At 47.6% G+C, this 19,344-nt stretch overlaps 1 protein-coding gene across 1 annotated transcript in view; it reads right to left on the reverse strand.

Moving 5' to 3' along the window:
• HECA (hdc homolog, cell cycle regulator) overlaps positions 1-19,344 on the reverse strand; it is a 62,951-nt gene that overhangs the window by 9,783 nt on the left and 33,824 nt on the right. Inside the window, exon 3 of the mRNA XM_056126241.1 lies at positions 5,531-6,568. Within this exon, the coding sequence (XP_055982216.1) occupies positions 5,531-6,568 (1,038 nt within the window). The remainder of the gene's footprint in view (positions 1-5,530; positions 6,569-19,344) is intronic.

Here is a 19,344-nt window from a genome sequence, read left to right on the forward strand (position 1 = left end):
CCCTGGCAGAGCTCAAAAAAAAAAAAGACTATAAAATAGCACAGTAAAATAATGAGATGAATCTTAATGATCTACTAAAACTAAACACAAGTTTTACTCCTCAGAGGAAGAGACCGGGAACAGCCCTGGAGCCAGAGGCTGGAGAGGGCAGCAAGGGGAAGGGGCAAAGGAATGAGAGCCCCACAGTCCAACCACTGGCAACAAACTACTTCAGGGGCAAAGAATCCACCAGAGTCTGGAGTCCTGTGGCAAGCAAGTGGCCTTTCTACCGCAGTTGGAAAGCTTTCAGGTTTTAAGTGATTAAGGTTTAAGTTTCATTTCACTGTTGGGACTCAGTTGAAGGAAATGTGGCGGTCAAAGCAGAGACGTGTGGCCCTGTCTCGCCAGGCCCTGATGCACAGCCTCGTCTGAGCTGAGCTGTGGCCAATGAGCATCTTGAGATCTCGGCGGCCCAAACCTGTGGATGAGAGCGGGCGTGCACGTGCAGGGGTGCCCGGGACTTTCTCATCCTCGCCCTCCTCCACCCACTCCCTCAAGTTTCCACATGCTTTTCCTTCCACTTCTCTTTCTTCCCCCAAACAAGGACTCCTCCACTCTTTAGTAAAGAGTTGCTCCATCACGATCCTAAAATAAGCTCCCTGGCGTTCCTCTCAGGTATTAGTTTTGATTTAATTTCCGGTTTCTTTAGGGTTTGGGGGCAACACCCGGCAGTGCTTCTGCCTGGTTCTGTGCTCAGGAGTCACTCCTGGCAGGGCTCGAGGAACCATATAGGATGCCGGGGATCGACCTGGGTTGGTCATGCGCGAGGCAAGTGCTGTACTACAGCTCCAGTCCCCCGCATGCTGATTTGTTAGAGCGCTTGCTAGACATGCTTACACACACACACACACACACACACACACACAAATCCCAGCTTCCGTCCAAACCCAAATCCTACGCCAGTTCCTCAGTGCCTTTCTCCTAAGCCCAGAGTCCCTTCCCAGATGCTCTCACTGCAATTATCAGGCCCCAGGTCACAGTGTGCCACAAGAATTCATCTTCCCTTCTACACCACTGAAAAGTCACAACCTCCAACCCCAACTAAATTTTTCTTTTCCTTTAAAATAAATTCTTTCAGGGAAGAGGAAAGAGCTCAAAGGGCTGGGCCCAGGATGTGCGTGCAGAGGCCCTCAGTTCACTCCCTGGCACTGCCCGGCCCTCCTGAGCACTGCTGAAGGCAAGTGGCACTGCGTGAGCGGCCCAAGCACTGGGCCATCCGGCCTGCACAGCCAGGGCGAGCATCACTGGAAACCTGGGAAGCCTCGTCCGAAAATAACATCCTCCCGGGGCTGGAGAAGCCCTACAGCAAGCAGGCACGCTCACTGCACGCAGCCAACCCAGGCCTAATTCCTGGCAGCCCCTATGGTCTCCTGAACCCCACCTGGCATGATCCCTGGGTGCAGAGCCAGGAGATATCCAGGTGAGCACTGCCGGGTATGCCTTGGGCTATGTCTTTCAGTAATATCCTCTCCCCCCCCCAAAAAAAACAATTTTCTTCCAGATAATTACAATTCTCATTTCCATTGGTCACTACCCGTTACTCTCTCACTTCCAAGTAGACTAAAAAAAATGTTTTTAACACTTTAGAGGCTCCACCCATTTCAAACAATTTTCCCACTAAGTTACTGATCATGTAATTTTTTCAAGCCTTTCAATTCATAAATATGATCAATTTCCTACTGTAGCTTAAAAGGTCACCCACAATCTGATCTCCATCTGCCCTACTCATTTTCCTCTCTAGAACCTCAGCTCTAACCAAAGTTTCTCTTCAGCTTTACCTGTCTCCCAGCTTCTTTAAATCCCCATTCCTTTGTTCCCTTTCCTTCTGACAAGGATAGGTTGCTAGCTCCTCTGCTTACCGTAATCCAGGCGACCTTCTGACCTATGCCTCCTATCCCTTCCTTGGATTACCCAGGCAGATACATGCCTCTACCTCCTTAGAAATCCTGGGCTGCTTTGGTCTGAAATATCTAGGGGGCTGGAGCGATAGCACAGCGGTGGGGCGTTCGCCTTACAAGCGGCCAACATGGCCGACCCGAGTTCGATTCCTCCGCCCCTCTCGGAGAGCCCGGCAAGCTACCGAGAGTATTCGATATGCCAGACACAGTAACAACAAAGTCTCCAATGGAGACGTTACTGGGCCCGCTCGAGCAAGTCGACGATCAACGGGAGGGCCTTTACCTTTACCTTTATCTAGGTGTTACTAACTCTACTGGTCATACGAGTATCTCCTGCTTAGCAAAGTCTGTGAGATTTTTACAAAAGATTATAAATTGATGTAAGGAAGGATAATAACCAGTACAGGCACAGAATTATTAAGTTCACGGGTGAGATGGATGATGAGATGGATGATGGATGGTGGATGGGTGAAATGGATTCAATGAAAAGAACTTGTCCATCAGAACAGAGCAAGCAGAAAACTACTATGATGAAGTCGTGAAGACCATTTCCAGTCTTAAAATAGAAAAACTACCATATAAAATGAAGGTATGGCTACCCACTTCTCTCTACAACTATCCCACTCGGACCTGGGACCTGGATCTGGTAGCTATCCCCAATGTGGGGAGATGAAGACAGACTAGAGAGAGACCAAAGCAGTGAGTCGAGTGCAGATAGACTAGCAAGGGGGACAGGAGGAGACGGGAGTGGGAAGCTTAGTGAGACTGGAACAGGCACGAGGAGAGAATGGAATAAACGCGAACTGATCACCAACCAGCCTGGCCCTCGTTTCCTCCTTCGTCCGCCCATGGGATAGGCCGTCCCGGGTGGGGAAGCGGCCCAAGATCACTGAACGCAGGCGGCAAGAGAGAGCTGCAGGTTTCTTAGTCGTTTTGTGATTACACACTCTACAAATATCCCACTCAGGGGGAGAGAGGGAGGGAGGGAGGGAGGGAGGGAGGGAGGGAGGGAGGGAGGGAGGGAGGGAAGGAAGGAAGGAAGGAAGGAAGGAAGGAAGGAAGGAAGGAAACTGAAGTACCAGCACCCTTCACCACAATGTGCCAGAAATTGGTCTTGTCGCTGGACAGCAAGCTTAGAGGAGGGCAAGGAGAGTGCTGAAATGGGACATACGAGCAACTAGACTTTCCAGGCAACCTTCCCACCATAAGCAGAGACTATCTCACCCAAGTCTGGGCCTGACCCCTACTCTGGGGATCTGAAGGGAACAGAAATGATGCCAAGCCCTGTGTGGAGAAAAAGATGCTCAACTTCCTCCACAGGAAGCTGCGATCGAAGTCACTGCTGACCCAGATTCAATTCCTGGCACCAGGAATGGTCCCCGGAGCCCCACCACGAGTGATTCCCTCGGTACAGAACCAGCCAGGGGTAAGTCCTGACCACCAGTGTGGTCCAAAACATAAATAACAAACATATGAAACAAAGAATTCCTTTTAAAAAAAAAAGGGGGAAGGGGCTCAACCTAAAGAGGCCCAATATCTGATTAATAGTTATATGTTTTAAATGAAAATACAAGGAAATTACCAAAGAAAATTGACCAAAGAAAATTTCCCCCAACCGAAAACGGTGAGTTCACCAAGTCAAAACGCCAAGGAAGCTCTCTTCACTGCAAATGGGAGAGAGATAACCCCTAGGATACAAAAGATGAAGACCTAAAAGCTGCCAGGGTGGAGAAGAGGAATAAGAGCACAGGAGGAAGAATAGGAACACTGAAAAGCAGAGAAGAAATGCCTTCCCAGTTGGGAGACTACACCCAGCCAAACAGCAATCAAGTGTAAAAAGCTCAGGGTCAAGATACTATTGCACTTTCAAAGTCTCAAAACATGTATTCCCAGGGACTCTTTTCTCAGAGAGCTCCTGGGCATATTTCCTAACAAACTGAGGGAACAGACCAAGAAAAAAGAAAATATAGGGCCTAATAAAGAGAGATTTAAAAATAAAAGAGGAAAGAAATGAGAGAATTTCAAAGGGATGGCTGTATATAGTACAGCAGGTCCCAAATACCCTAGGACAGGAGCAATACGACGAAAGCCTCCAGAAGGTAAATTTCTGGAAAAGAATTTTCATAGAATGTCTTGTAAGAATAAAAATGAGGTCCAAAGAGATAGTACAGAGGTTAAGGGCACTTGCCTGACACTAAACCGACCCTGGCTCAACCCCTGGCACCACATATGGTCCCCCCTAAAAGCACTCCTAGGAGCGGTTCCTGAGCACAAAGCGAGGAGGAAGAAGCCCTGAGCACCACTGTGTGTGTGACCCAAAAACAAACCCCAAAAAAGGAGTGAGGGAATGGAAATGTTTTCAACAAGTGTTTGGCACTTGGTAGAGAGTAGGAACGATCAACGTTTAGAAAAATGTCTATGAAACAAAAATGTGAAGCAATTATCAATGTTACAAATACAAATATGTGTCTCTATAGCGCTCTGTATTGGAAAGATCAAACGTGTTCTTGATACAGCAGTAAATTTTTACGCAGTAGTAAAAACCATGAAAAATTTGATCAAGGACCCAAGGAAGAACTTAAAAGGGCTGAAGCAACTGCTTTGCATTTGGGAGGTCCAGGCTGGGTCCCCGGTTCCATGTGGTCTCTGCCAGGTGTGGGCCACATTTAAATATATATATACATATATATATAATATATATATATATCAAAGACTGTGATATATTATCCTGAGAAAACAAGGAGATGCATGAAAGCCCTCAACTGTTGGACTAGAAAGTTTAAAGGTAATGCCTAAATTTGGAAAAATAAAATTATAGTTTTTAAAGAATGATAGCAAAAACCTGAGGAATCACTTAGGACTTGGAAGTGTGTCTGGAAACTGAGTCAGCAGTGGTTGGGGAACAGAATGTAGGTGTCGTTGGGCCATCTTACTACATTACTCCCGCATTCAAATTAGGAACAGTGTATGTCACGACTGCCCTCTGCAAATAAAGTCAACAGCTGCATAGGAATTGAGATTTCTCCCCTCCCCACCCATGACTCGATTCCTGATGGCTATCTCTGTCCTTGTCCCCTAGGTGCTGTGGGTCCTCCCAACACTCAGGTAAAGCCTCCTTTTTTTCTCTTCTGCTTGTACTGAGCATCTTTCAAAATGTCAAGGCTCACTCCTCTGGAAGCACTCTGGCTCTCTCACCCGCAACATCCCCACACACTGAGATGTACAAAGACCAGAGAGAAATGCACAGCTTGCTGGGCGGTTCACCCGGGCTTTCAAGTGTGAACTGGCAGAATCCCACATTTCCCTCTCTGCATGTCCTCCTGGCTAGGAAGACCGACCATCAGCAACTGCTTCTTGGCATTTGTTCAGAACGGAATCATAATAGGCACCACAACTGCACTTGGGGGGAGGGGGGACGGTGGAAGGGAGGGGGACATGCCACCCTCCTCCGCGCCCATCCCTCCCAGGACAGAGCCACACATCAGGATACCGGTCAGTAGCAAACGGCACCAAAAGGGCCCGGGGTCAGGCTGACGCACTGGGCAGTCCCTCTGGGAACAGAAGGGAGAGCGGGTGCTCCGACACCTCTGTACCTTGGAGGTGACAAGGAACATCGTATTCGATCTCATCGTGCCGCGACGGGCTCAAGAACAGAGTCCCGTCCACCAGCGGAAACTGCTCGAACACGGGCAGCGCCCGGTGGCACAGGGCGCAGTTCACCACGTTCCGGTGGCTGGCGCTGAGCGCCGCCAGGATGAACTTGCGCAGCTCCTCGCCCTGGCCCACTTGGGCGTCGTCCTCCATGCGCACGTGGAAAGTGTTCAGCTTGTGCCGGGGGATGTGGGTGAGCAGCTCCGAGAGGTCCAGGCGCCGCAGGAACTGGATGGGCGCGTCAAAGTGGGCCCCCCGGTGCCCCGCCAGGCCGCCCGCCGCGGGGCTGTAGTCAAAGTGGGTGTTGCGGAACACGTGGCCCGCGCCCAGGGCCTTTTTGTGAGGCTCCAGGTGGATGGCGTTCTTGAGGAACTCGCCGAGGTAGCGGGAGGCGCGGGGCCCGCCGAAGTGGGCCGGGGACAGGATGGAGTAGCCGGCGGGCGGGGACTGGCCCGGGGAGCCGCAGGGCGAGCGGGGCCCGTAGCCCTTCTCCTGGGAGTTCTGCCGGTCCATGGAGTGCCGCCGCGGGCCCTCGTGGCTCAGCCCTTTGGGGGGCTTGGCCGGCGCCCGGCACTTCTTGGCCTCCTCCCCGCCCGCCGCGTCCCCCGGCGGCCGGCCGGCACTCTTCTCGGCGCCCGCCTTCTTCCTCTTCTCCTCCTGCATCCGCTTCACCTGGTACCAGTCGGTGTCCTTCTTCAGGTGGCCCTGGCCGCAGCGGCAGGAGCAGAAGCGGAAGGCCAGGTCGTAGCCCTTCTTGGTCCACATGTTCTGGCGGCACTGCTTCTCGTTCCAGCTCCGCGCGCGGCCGATGCAGTTGAACTGGACCAGGATGCTACTCTCCCACTCGTAGAAGCACTGCAGGTGCATCCAGGGGCTGCACGGGCAGTGCTCGTTGTTGCACACCACCTTCTGGTAGTCGTCCTTCTCCAGGTCCACCGGCCTCCCGAAGCTGCAGATCAGGGGCGTGGCGCACGGGGCCTCTGCGGGGGACACAAAGGGGAAGAGAATGAGCTGCGCACTGGGCCCCCCACCCCACCCCGCGGCCGGCCGAGCAGAGAGGGACGAACCATCATCCCCCTGAGCCTCTTTGTTGTGCCAGAGGTGCAAAATGCAAGCTCTGCTGATGAGACTGCCCTCTCTGGAACCCCTTTCCTCCAGAACGCTGTGCCAAGGACACTGGGAGTGTTCTGTTATCTGCGGATGAATATACGGCTGGTAAGCTTAAGAAGTCCAAACCTGGGCGGAGCGAGAGTACAGTGGGTAGGACGTTTGCTTGCCCTACAGAGTACACGGTCCACCAGGGTTCAATCCCATATAGTCCCTCACTCTATCAGTCCTCAGTGTTCTCAGGCACTTCCCCAAGTGGCTGAAAAGGGTAGAGAGAAAAGCAATAGATTCCCTTCTCGAGGTTGCCACTCTTCTTCTCCCCACTTCACACAGGTCCCCTGGAACAAATTCGGGAACTGAGCACTGACACCAGCAGGGCCAGGAGCAGCAGGTCTGCGCAGGAGCTTTTTGAGCAGGTCCTACTTCGCATCTGCCTGGGCACTAGGCGGATAGACACATCCGAGCCTGAGATTCCAGAAAAGCTGTGAACCTAGATGTGGAGCCACGTGCCCAGAGACGCAGTAAGCACCTGGGACTGAGGAACTAGCCCACTGGGTCGCCAAGAGTGAGAAAAGATCCAGGAAGCCGTGGCTGGAAGGACGGCCTTCCACTCTGGTAAGGAATGAAGTGGCGATTCACCAAAGGAAGCCGGGAGAGAATAGCACCAAGCTAGTGGCGGGGAGGCTGGAAGAAAGGAGGGCTGAGAAAGCCCCACCAGGTGACACAGGTTATTTCTCCTGACTCTGGGCTGCATGATTCTTTGTTGTGCAATCTGTTCTGTGTGCTCTAAGACACCCAGCTGGCCCCCTGCTGAATGCCAATCCCATCACTCCCTCCGACTGTGACACCTATAACTCTCCAGACATTACCAGATGTCCCAGGCCCAGGGAGCACAACCACTGGCAACTGCAAACAGTGAAGGGCGGGGGGGGGGGGGGGGGGGGGGGATTGAGCAGTCCCCCTGGAGGCAAGCCAGTCCGACACCTTGGTGAGGACACCTCTCCTGTGGAGATGGAGATGCAGACAACCACCAGGAGCCAAGGGGACGTCAAGATAAGATAAAAGTAGTGCAGATGACCTTCCAGGAAACTCTTTCCAGAAATATAATTGACAAGGGAAGGAGAGCCAACAGCAGAGGACAGCTGAAACCTAAACACACTCATCAACTCCAGAAGCAAAGTCAGAACCTCAGGCCAGATCCAGGCTGAAGGGAGGGAGAACAGGGGCTGATCCTTCTATCTGGGAAAGTCCAGCGCTGCCCGCTGAATGCTGAATGAAATGCACTTTTCCACCCAGCAAAAGAGTGCAGAGACTGAACCGCGACTCTATCCCTCTCCTGCTACAATCGCCCCCTTCAATGTGGGGTGTTTCAGGGCTTCTACCAAAATCCACTCCACCAAGCTCCCCCGTATAGCATCCCTAACCACAGCCTAAACCTTCATTTACCTGCAAACTCCTCAACCCCAGGGCCATCCACAGTAGGGGACTGTGAGAGAGAGTGCCTGGCTTGGACTCCCAGCAGTACCACTCAGCTGTGCGCTCTCGGACAAGTTTTGGAACTTCTCTTTGTGTCAGTGTCCTCTGTGTAAAATAACCCAACATGCCTTAGATGGCTGTAAGAGGGAGGGAAAATAACTGATACCTGAGTGCGTGAGAGCAGGTCCGGCCCTTCTTTCCTTCAGGTCCACTACAACCGACACCAATTTCACCGGTACCCCCTCCTCTCCTAAACTCTCCCGTCCCCCGCAAATGGCCAGCTCTAAACCTTATTTGAATGTATTGTGATCAGTCCCACCCGCTGATGACTCAGAAGCGGGTGACTTTTTCTCATCTTTGTGTTCCTGGCACCACTGGGCCCAGGTTCATGCACCAATCGAGTGCTGAATAAAGTTACATTAACAAGAAATGATAGAAATGGCACAAGAAACTGCTCGACAGCAGAACGGAAGGAAGCACGAGCTGGGGTAGGGTGGGGAGAAGAGAGAATTTGCGCTACATTTTCAGAGGCTCACTCAATGCAAGGAAGTGGAAGTGGTTTGTAAAGGCTGAGCAAATTAGCTGCAGTCGCCAGGGTAGTGACCTTTAGTGTCTTTGAAAGTGCTAATTGCTCAATTAACATACAGTTCCCTTTATCTCCGAAACATCAGAGCAAACAGCCTTGAAGGAAATGACTGAAAAGATGACAGTAACCCAGATGGTATTAACGCAGACGGAATGAAATCAAGGTAGAGACCGGCCTAACTCTACCTTTGAATTCACACTATGCAACATTTTACACTGAAGTGCTGTTACTGACTTGGTATTTGTCAAATCCTTTCATATTAAAGACAGGCACACAAGGAGAAGGGGAAATCCTATTCTTATCTTTTGCCCCAACCCGCAGATGTGTCCAATTCTGAACACTTCCTACACACCAGGAAACTTTGTCTTTGGAGCAGGAAACTGGCCAACTGCACTGAGAGCTCAGAAAGGCAGAGATGCAGGGACTCCAGGGGAGCTGCATTCCCCCCCCCCCCCCCCCGCCCCCATCAGTGCCCAGAAGCATCAGGAAGTCTCCCTTGCTTTCTGCTCTCTCACTCTTCCAGCTATACAGGTGAGTAACTCGGTCCCTCTGAGGTGGCCTTGAGGCTAGGCCTCCAGAGCAAACAGGAGACCAGAGAAATAGCACAGCGGGTAGGGTGTTTGCCTTGCACGCAGCCAACCCGGGTTCGATTCTCAGTATCCCATATGGTCCCCTGAGCACCGCCAGGAGTAATTCCTGAGTGCAGAGTCAGGGGTAACCCCTGTGCATTGCCGGGTGTGACTCCAAAAAGCAAAGAAAAAAAAAGAAAAAAAAGAGCAAACAGGAGGTCAAGAATCCGCTCAATACCCAATCACATGCAACAGACACCTCACCCGCACCCACTCTCCACTGGGAAGTGGAAGAACCAGGTAAGTCCTGGAGTCTTTGGTCCCCCCCCCCCACACACACACACACACACGCACAACCTTCTCAGGAGGCTGCAAGAGCTGGTCCCTGAGACACAAACAGAGGATTTCTTCCAAGGCCCAGTGCCAACTTCTATCTCTCTTAGGTATCCCCTAACACAATCCTGTGACAGCAACACAATCGCAATGAAAACATTGGAAAGTTTTTTTACACTACAAGAAACAGCACTGGTGGCTCTAATTCACACTCATGAACAAATTAGCAGTACGACAGAAACATACTTGGTTGCTTCCTGAAAAGCGGTTTCCTAAATGTATGAATAGCCCTAGACCTTGTCAGAAGCAGCTCCACAGGGCTGGGGGACAGTTTAATGCTGGGGCGCGTGCCTTGCAGTCATGATGGTGAGGTGGAGCGTCAGACCCCAGCACCCCCCAATATGGCTGAGTGCATTCTGGTGGCTCAGTCACGTATCACAAGCAAGTGGGTGCAAGCACCCAGTTTACCTGCAAGTCTGCAAACCACATATGTGCCCCACACATGCCCCAGCCAGGTGTGTGCACCCTCTGATCACTGCAGAAACAACTCGGTGAAGGGAAGGGGCAGGGGAGGGGCGGGGGGAGAGAGGAATAAAAGTAGAACATTCCCATAAAAGTATCAGATTACACATTGAGCAGATACAATTACAATTATATAAAACCAACTATCATACTTGCCTCAAAGAGTTGCCATGACTTGATCCAGAGACTCACAAATGAATCTCACCATGGATTGGTTCCCTACAGAGATGTCTCTGGACCCCAATCATTTACACATTTGGAATTTGTGGCTGCGAAAGTGGCCATGCCACCTCTCATGATATTCCTAATAAGCAACAGAAAATAAATTATCTAGAATCTGCCTGTGGCAGGCAGGCTTCAACAGTGATGGGAAAATTCAAAACAATGGTGGTGGGAATGTGTAATGGTGGTGAGAGTGGTGTTGAAATACTGAATGTAATCAATTAATGTGAAGAAACTTATGAAAATAAAAGTTTAAAAATTTTTTTAAAAAGTTGCCATGAGGATGATAGGTACCACTAAGGCAGGTTAAACAGTGCCCAGCACATAATAAACGCTGCTTCAGTGTAACTGTTATGATTAAAAGCCCTACCATTTTATATTACTTGATTAAAAAACAAAGGAGGTTACATGCATTTAGAGCAAAGCTACAAAGCAGTGACCAGCCTTGTCTCTCCACAGGTAAGAAATGGCAAGACATGCATTCTATTCCCAGAGCAAATTAAGCAGGTCACAGGCCAAACAATGATTCAATTCTATACTGAGCAGATATAATTATAGAACAGGGTAGGGGGGCGAAGGGGATCCCACGTTACAGTGAGAGCCTATGTCACGGGTACCCACATCTGAACAGACGTCAGAAGCAACAGGAGAAACTGCTCTGTCCCCGTCAGCATTGTTCTAAGAAATGCAGACAAACCCTTCAGTGCCACTTTTTCACAGGAAGGAGAAGAGACTCGACCAGGCTCAGTCTGCGGAAGTGAGGGGGGGCCAACGCCCTGCACTTCCTCAAACTTAGCAGAGTCAGTTCTCTCCTTCTTCCCAGCTACCACGTACTCAGGTTAGGTTATTTGCAACGATTTTATTAAAAGGTTTTTAATAAAACCAGTAATTACAACTGGTCTCATTCACCTGACCCTGAAGGCTACACCGACATGGCAGCACTGAGAAGGATGATAAAGGAGAGGCCGACAAAATCTCAAGGCCGAACTAGGCTGCCACAACGAAGGAAGACAAAAATGATCGTCTGTACTTTCAATGCACGTACGCTAGCATCAGATGCATCCATCGAGGACCTGATGGTACAAGCGCGAATGATCAAGTACGACATCATTGGTCTGACCGAGACAAGAAGGCACGAATCTCACCATGCCGTTTTCGACACTGGAGAAGAATTGTTCCTCGGAACATGCGATAAAAGAGGTGTTGGAGGCGTCGGTGTCCTTGTCAACACAAAATTGGCCATGAGCATTGATTCATTCGAATGCCTAACAACCCGAATCAGACGATTACATTTGAATAGATGTGGCTCACTGCCTGCAGTTTCTATCTTCGTTGTCTACGCACCAACATCTCATTATGATGAAAGAGAAATCGAGAAGTTCTACATGGAGCTAGAGAAGTTCTATAAAGAAGACCACACCTTCTACAAGATCATCGTGGGTGATTTTAATGCCAAGATAGGACCGAGAAGATCAGCCGAAGAACTTCACATTGGGACCCATGGCCTAGAATGGAACGAACAGGGTGAGAGACTGTCTGAGTTCATCATGTCGACCAAGACCATTCATGGTAACTCACAGTTCCAGAAGGCAGAATCTAAACGTTGGACAAGGGAGTCTCCCGATGGACGTTTCCACAACGAAATAGACCACATCATATTCAATCGATGGTTTTGCCTGACCGATGTCGCTGTTGTCCCAAAACTCTGAACGGGATCAGACCACCGTCTCCTTCGTGCAAAATTCTACTTCACAGAGCGGGGAGAAAGGGCTGCAAAGTTCAAAAAGAGAACTCCCAGAACGACCACCAACTGGGAGTTCTTTGGCACTATTGCGGCAACATGGGAAGATGCCATTGTTGACAACATTGACGAGGAATACGATCGACTGGTTCAGCACTTCCATGATTGTGCGAGGAACGCCAAGAGAGAGATAGCCACAAAAAATCGCCTATCTTCGAAAACTCTTGAACTTATTCGCCAACGTGGTTTGGCGCATGCCTCAGGCAACCACAAGCAAACGTCCGAGCTCGCAAAGTAGTGCAGAGATGCGATCAAGGAAGACCTCAAAGAGAGAAGAGCAGAAGTGCTGGTAGATGCTGCAGAAGCCGGGAAAAGCATTCGTAAAGCCCGCCTGTCCTTCGCCAACTACAAGACCAAGATGACTGCCCTCCGACGTCCTGATGGATCCATCACATCCTCCAGAACGGCAATGGAGAAGATTATCCACGACTTCTATTCAAATCTCTTCGATAGCCATGTCCACTTGCCAACATACCAAATTCCACAGGATGGATATGTCGTTCCCAATGTTCTCCCTTCCGAAATCCGACACACCATTTCGTAGGTAAAGAAGCAAACAGCACCCGGCCCAGATAAGGTCAGACCTGAACACCTGAAGAACCTGCCGTCAGTACTCATCAATACACTGGCTCGGCTCTTCACACGCTACCTGTCTGAATGCAAGGTTCCGTCCCAATGGAAAACCAGCAGGACCGTACTACTGTTCAAGAAGGGAGACATCCATGACATTGGCAACTATCGCCTGATCTGCCTATTGTCTGTCATCTACAAGTTGTTCACTCGAGTCATCCTAAATAGGATTGGCAGAACCCTAGATGAAGGATAACCATGCGAGCAAGTCGGGTTCCACAAAGGATTCAGCACCATCAACCATATCCACATGATAACCAAGCTCATTGAGGTTTCTCGGGAGTTCAAGATGCCTCTCTGTTTAACGTTCATTGATTTAAAGAAGGCCTGTGATTCTGTTGAGATGGAAGCGGTCATTGAAGCCCTAGCCAATCAGGGCATTCAAGCCCAATACATCAAGATCCTCCGTGAGCTGTATTGCGGATTCACTACCAGGATCTCACCATTCTACAAAGAAGTGACCGTTGATGTCAAGAGAGGGGTTTGGCAGGATGATAACATTTCACCGAAACTCTTCAGTGCCACCCTCGAGAAAATCATGCGATGACTGGAATGGGAAGGAATGGGAGTGAAGATAGATGGTCGGCAACTACACCACCTCTGCTTTGCTGATGACATTGTTTTAATAACACCAAACATCAGCCAAGCAGCACAAATGCTGGCCGACTTTGACCGTGAGTGTAGAAAGGTAGGACTACAGCTGAATCTTACAAAGACAATGTTTATGAGAAACAGCCTCGTTCCTGATGCCCCATTTGCTCTCAACGGAACGACCATCTCCAAATGCAACAGCTATGTGTACCTAGGTCGAGAAGTCAACATAACAAATGACCTGGCACCCGAGCTGCGCAGGAGGAAGAGAGAGGCTTGGAACGCCTTCAAGAACGTCGAAGAGGACGGGCACATCTCTTTGATTCCACTGTTCTTCCTGCATTAACATATGCCTCAGAGCCCTGGGCCCTACATAAACAGGATGAGAATGCTACTTGGGTCTCCAAAAGAGGAATTGAAAGAGCTATGCTTGGAATATCACGTTTCACTCAAATGAGAGAAAGAATCCGGAGTTCTGACATCCGTCGACGATCAAGAATCAGGGATGCTGTCTCGTTTGCCAAGGTGTCAAACATCAGATGGGCTGGTCACGTAATGAGATTTAAAGACGACCTCTGGACTAGAGCTGTTACCGACTGAATTCCACGGGATGTCAAAAGACCGCGTGGCCGCCCACCTACCAGATGGTCAGACTTCTTCGTCAAGATCATGAACGATCGGTTTGAGGCTCTTCATGTTCCCAGAGTGAACAGATGCCATTGGACTACACTGGCACGCAACAGGGACGAATGGAGACGTTACTGGCGCCCACTCGAGCAAATTGATGACTAACGGGAAGTTAAGTGATTAGGTGATTATTAAAAGGATCTCTTCCATGAGGTAACTCCTTCTACACGGGATCACACCTCTATCTTTTGAAGTACAAGGACACCCAAGATTTCCGACCAAACAATCATTTCCAGTTTCAACTCTGCTACTTGCTGGTCTTAAGACTCAACAAGTTACTTAACTTGACTGTGCTTCTAATCTCTTACCTGGGAAATGACAAATGTTACTGTACCTGCCTCAAAGAGCTGCCATGAGAATTATAGGTGCCACTGAGGCAGGTTAAACAGTGCCCAGCACATAATGAATGCTGCTTCAACTTAACTGTTATGATTGAAAGCCCTGCCACTTTATATTACTTGATAAAAAACAAAGGCGGTTGCATGCATTTGGAGCAAAACTAGGAGGCCATGGTTATCCTCATTTCTCCATGGGCAACAAGTAGAAAGAAATGCATTTTATCTCCACAACAAATTAAGCAGGGTCACATGCAAAAAATAATTCACTATTTACTAACAAACTTTATTACAGAAATAGAAAAATATGACCTTCCAAATTCTTTACAGCTAACCTCTTAAAATGTTCTCCTGTCAGATAAGTGCATTATTACTTGTGTTTTTCAACCTAGACGAACTTCACTAAGACTAGGAAAAGGAATTCAAAAGGCATGGTGTTTGACTCACAGACGGTGTTCTTAAAATGCTTATATAATTCAAGAATGTTTATCCCAGGATGTGGGGAAAGCTGCCTCAGAAGACATAAATCCACAATCTTTTGCTATATTGTTGCTTTACTGATACTTTTTAATGTCAGCATTATCTTCTTTAAGACATCAATCATAAGTTGACAGCATGGCACAATCTGGTATATTTTATCTCATTTATGCTACAAATTTAATGATGCTCAGAAGTTTTTCAACACCAGTATTTGCACACTTAGATGAAAGTTTTAAAGCCAGAGGTTTCTGTTTTGTTTTGGAGCCATACCCATTGATGCTCAGGGGATGTTACTGGCTCCGCACTCAGGAATCACTCCTGGTGGTGCTCAGCGTATCATATGGGGTGCCAGGGATCGAAGTTTGGTTGGCCACATGCAAAGCAACACTTTACCCACAACATTATTTCTCTGGCTCCCAAAGCTAAGGATTTAAATGAAAAGTTAAAGACTAACAATAAATGTCATCAAACCCTTGAAGAAGTTCTTATAAATGTCTTTTCACATAGCAATGCCATGCTATGATGTAGGCATTGAAGGTGCCACTGAGAAACACGGCATTTTCATCATTCAGTGGGCCTGCTAGCTTTGAAAATGTGATTGGAGGGAATAAACCCACTGAAATTTTGTACATACTGTGAAGTATATATCATTACTTGAAACTTGCATGATTAAATTTGGATACAGTAAGTTCACACTGCACAAGAAAATTAATCAGCAGGGTCTTTCTCTTGCTTAGAGATTTGGATGTTGAAGATACTTGATCACTGAGCATGCGAGCACCACAAGTATTACTATATACACCCACCCCGAAGAGAGGAACAAAATCACAGGCTAAGAGTGTACTTGTATCATGCTAGGGGAAAAGGGAACTCAGATAGAGAAGGGAGCACCAATTAAAGGGTGTTGGGAGGATCCTCCCAGGATGGGAGAAGCATGCTGAAAGTAGACTGTAGACCGAACATGATTGCCACTCAGTGCCTCTTTTGCAAACCACAACACCCAAAAGGAGAGAGAGAGAACACAAGGGAATGCCCTGCCACAGAGGCAGGGTGGGATGGGGGAATGGGGGAGGTGGAAGGGATACTGGGAACCGTGGTGGTGGAAAATGGGCACTGGCGGAGGGATGGGTACTTGCTCATTGTATAACTGAATCCCGAGCACAGAAATTTGTAAGTCTACAACTGTACCTCTTGGTGTTTCACTAATAAAAATTAAAATAAATAAAGAGTGTATGTGTATTACATATATGTGTATTACATATATGTGGACGCAAGCATGGATGTGTATAGATATGTAATTGAAGCAAAACTGCCTAGTTTCTAAATTACATGTTTTACCTGTGACTTCTATCTTACACCTAAGTTAAAATATAACAGTCCCAAAAATGCTGGTTTGCTTTTCTCTCCTGAAAGGGCCCAAATGGTGTCTGGAGGCCAAAGGTCGCGGCAGAACCAGTCGCCTCTCCCTACCTCTGGATTTCCACTGGACTCAGCTATAATGACTTTCCTGACTTATCCCTGAGCCAGAGAGTATAAAGTACACAGCTACACAATTAACTGGCACTATGGATCACCTGAGAACTAGGTACCTAGTGATGCTCAGACGAGTGTGAGGCATGGGGGAGCAAACCAGGGTCAGTCCCATGCAACTCCTGCATGAGAGAAACTATTTTTAAGATTTTACAGATGATATCCACACAATCTTCTAGATTAGAGCTCCAGTGAGATAGCTTGCCTTTAATGTATTCTATTAAACCTGTTCAGTGCTTTTTTTGCTCTGAAATGTAAATCTGAAGTAAATGCATTGGAGACACTATTCTGCAGCCCCATTCAGATGAAGCAACCCCCTTATCCACGGACACAGAGCCAAAGATCCCAGTGGTTACCTGAAACTGAGCATACTACTCACCCTGTATGCTTTTTCCTTTGCGTATATACCAATGACAAACTTCTAATAGAGTAATGATAACAATACACTGTAAAGCAAGTTATGAGAATATAGTGTTACGCTCAAAGTAGCTGGGTGTTTGGGGAGAACGGCCTGCAGTGCTCAGGGAGCTGCCGTACATACTCATATGCCAGGACCCTTTGGTACCTGGTTTGTGGCTCCTGAACAAGACAAACCCTCTTAAACTAGGTCTCACAGAGCCACCGGTCTACCACCTTGGTCAGAACTGCCTTGCACATGGCCAACCCGGGTTCCAATTCCATGTGTATCCCACATGGTCCCCCAAGCACCACCAGGAGTAATTCCTGAGCACAGAGCCATGAGTCACTCCTCAGCATCACCAGGTGTGACCCAAAAGGCAGTAATTTTAAAAAAAAAAAGACAAGGGCTTTCAAATAATTATACACCCAAATTCCCCCTCAAAAGGGATTATGGTCATCATATGAACAAAAGTAAAGATAAAAAGCATATGATTATATCAATAGATGCAGAGAAAGCATTTGACAAGATCCAGCACCCCTTTATGATGAAAACCCTAGCCAAAATGGGTATAGAGGGGACCTTCCTCAACATAATTAAAGCCATCTACCACAAGCCTACAGCAAGCATCATCCTCAATGGGGAAAAACTGAGAGCCTTCCCTCTAAGATCAGGGACGAGACAGGGATGCCCACTCTCTCCACTTCTGTTCAATATAGTACTGGAAGTACTTGCAATAGCGATTAGGCAAGAAAAAGATATTAAGGGCATTCAGGTAGGAAAGGAAAAAATCAAGCTCTCACTATTCGCAGATGATATGATACTCTACTTAGAGAACCCAATAACCTCCACCAAAAAACTCCTAGAAACAATAGACTCGTATAGTGAAGTTGCAGGTTATAAAATCAATACCCAAAAGTCCATGGCTTTCCTATACGCAAACAGTGAGAGAGAAGAAAGCAACATGAAAAAAACAATCCCGTTCACAATTGTGCCCCAGAAAATCAAGTACCTAGGAATCAGCTTAAGTAAGGAAGTAAAGGACCTGTACAAAGAAAACTACAAAACGCTACTTCAGGAAATAAAAGAGGACATGAGGAAATGGAAAGATATCCCCTGCTCATGGGTCGGGAGACTTAACATTGTCAAAATGGCAATACTACCGAAAGCATTGTATAAATTCAATGCAATCCCTATAAGGATACCCATGACATTCTTCAAAGAAATGGAGCAAACACTCCTGAAATTTATATGGAACAATAAGCCCCCACGAATAGCTAAAGCAATTCTTGGGGAAAAGAAAATGGGAGGAATCAACCTCCCTAACTTCAAACTGTACTACAAAGCAGTAATAATTAAAACAGCATGGTACTGGAACAAAGGCAGAACTGCAGACCAATGGAACAGGGTTGAATACACTGACATCTCCCCTCAATCATATGATCATCTAATCTTTGATAAAGGTGCAAGTAATGTGAAGTGGAGTAAGGAAAGCCTCTTTAATAAATTGTGTTGGCATCACTGGACGGCTACATGCAAAAAAATAGGCTCAGAACTCTGCCTAACATCATGTACAAAAGTAAGATCAAAATGGATTAAAGACCTCAACATCAGACCAGAAACCATAAGGTACATTGAAGATAAAGTTGGCAAAACCCTCCATGATATTGAAGCTAATAGTATCTTCAAAGATGCCACACCACTGGCCAAGCAAGTGAAAACAGAGATAGATAAATGGGACTATCTTAAACTAAGAAGCTTCTGTACCTCCAAAGAAACAGTGACCAAAATACAAAGACAGTCTACAGAATGGGAAAGGATATTCGCCGAATACACATCTGACAAGGGGTTGATATCCAGGATATACAAAATACTGGTTAAACTCCACAAGAAGAAAACATCCAACCCCATCCAAAAATGGGGCAATGAAATGAACAGAAACTTTCTCAAAGAAGAAATCCGAATGGCAAAAAAGCACATGAGAAAATGCTCTACATCATTAATCATCAGAGAGATGCAGATCAAAACCACAATGAGATACCATCTCACACCTCAGAGACTGGCCCACATTCAAAAGAACAAAAGCAACCAATGCTGGCGTGGATGTGGCGAGAAAGGGACACTCCTTCACTGTTGGTGGGAATGTCCACTGGTTCAGCCCTTCTGGAAAACAGTATGGACGATTCTCAAAAAATTAGAAATTGAGCTCCCATTTGACCCAGCAATACCACTCCTGGGAATATATCCCAGAGAGGCAAAAATGTATAGTCGAAGTGACATCTGCACTTGTTTGTTCATTGCAGCACTCTTTACAATAGCCAGAAACTGGAAGAAATCTGAATGCCCAAGAACAGATGACTGGTTAAAGAAACTTTGGTACATCTACACAATGGAGTACTATGTAGCTGTTAGAAAAGATGAGGTCATGAAATTTACATACAAGTGGTACAATATGGAAAGTATCATGCTAAGCGAAATGAGTCAGAAAGA

This window comes from Sorex fumeus, unplaced genomic scaffold (genome assembly GCF_029834395.1).
Source record: "Sorex fumeus unplaced genomic scaffold, SorFum_2.1 ptg000061l, whole genome shotgun sequence".
Classification (NCBI taxonomy): domain Eukaryota; kingdom Metazoa; phylum Chordata; class Mammalia; order Eulipotyphla; family Soricidae; genus Sorex; species Sorex fumeus.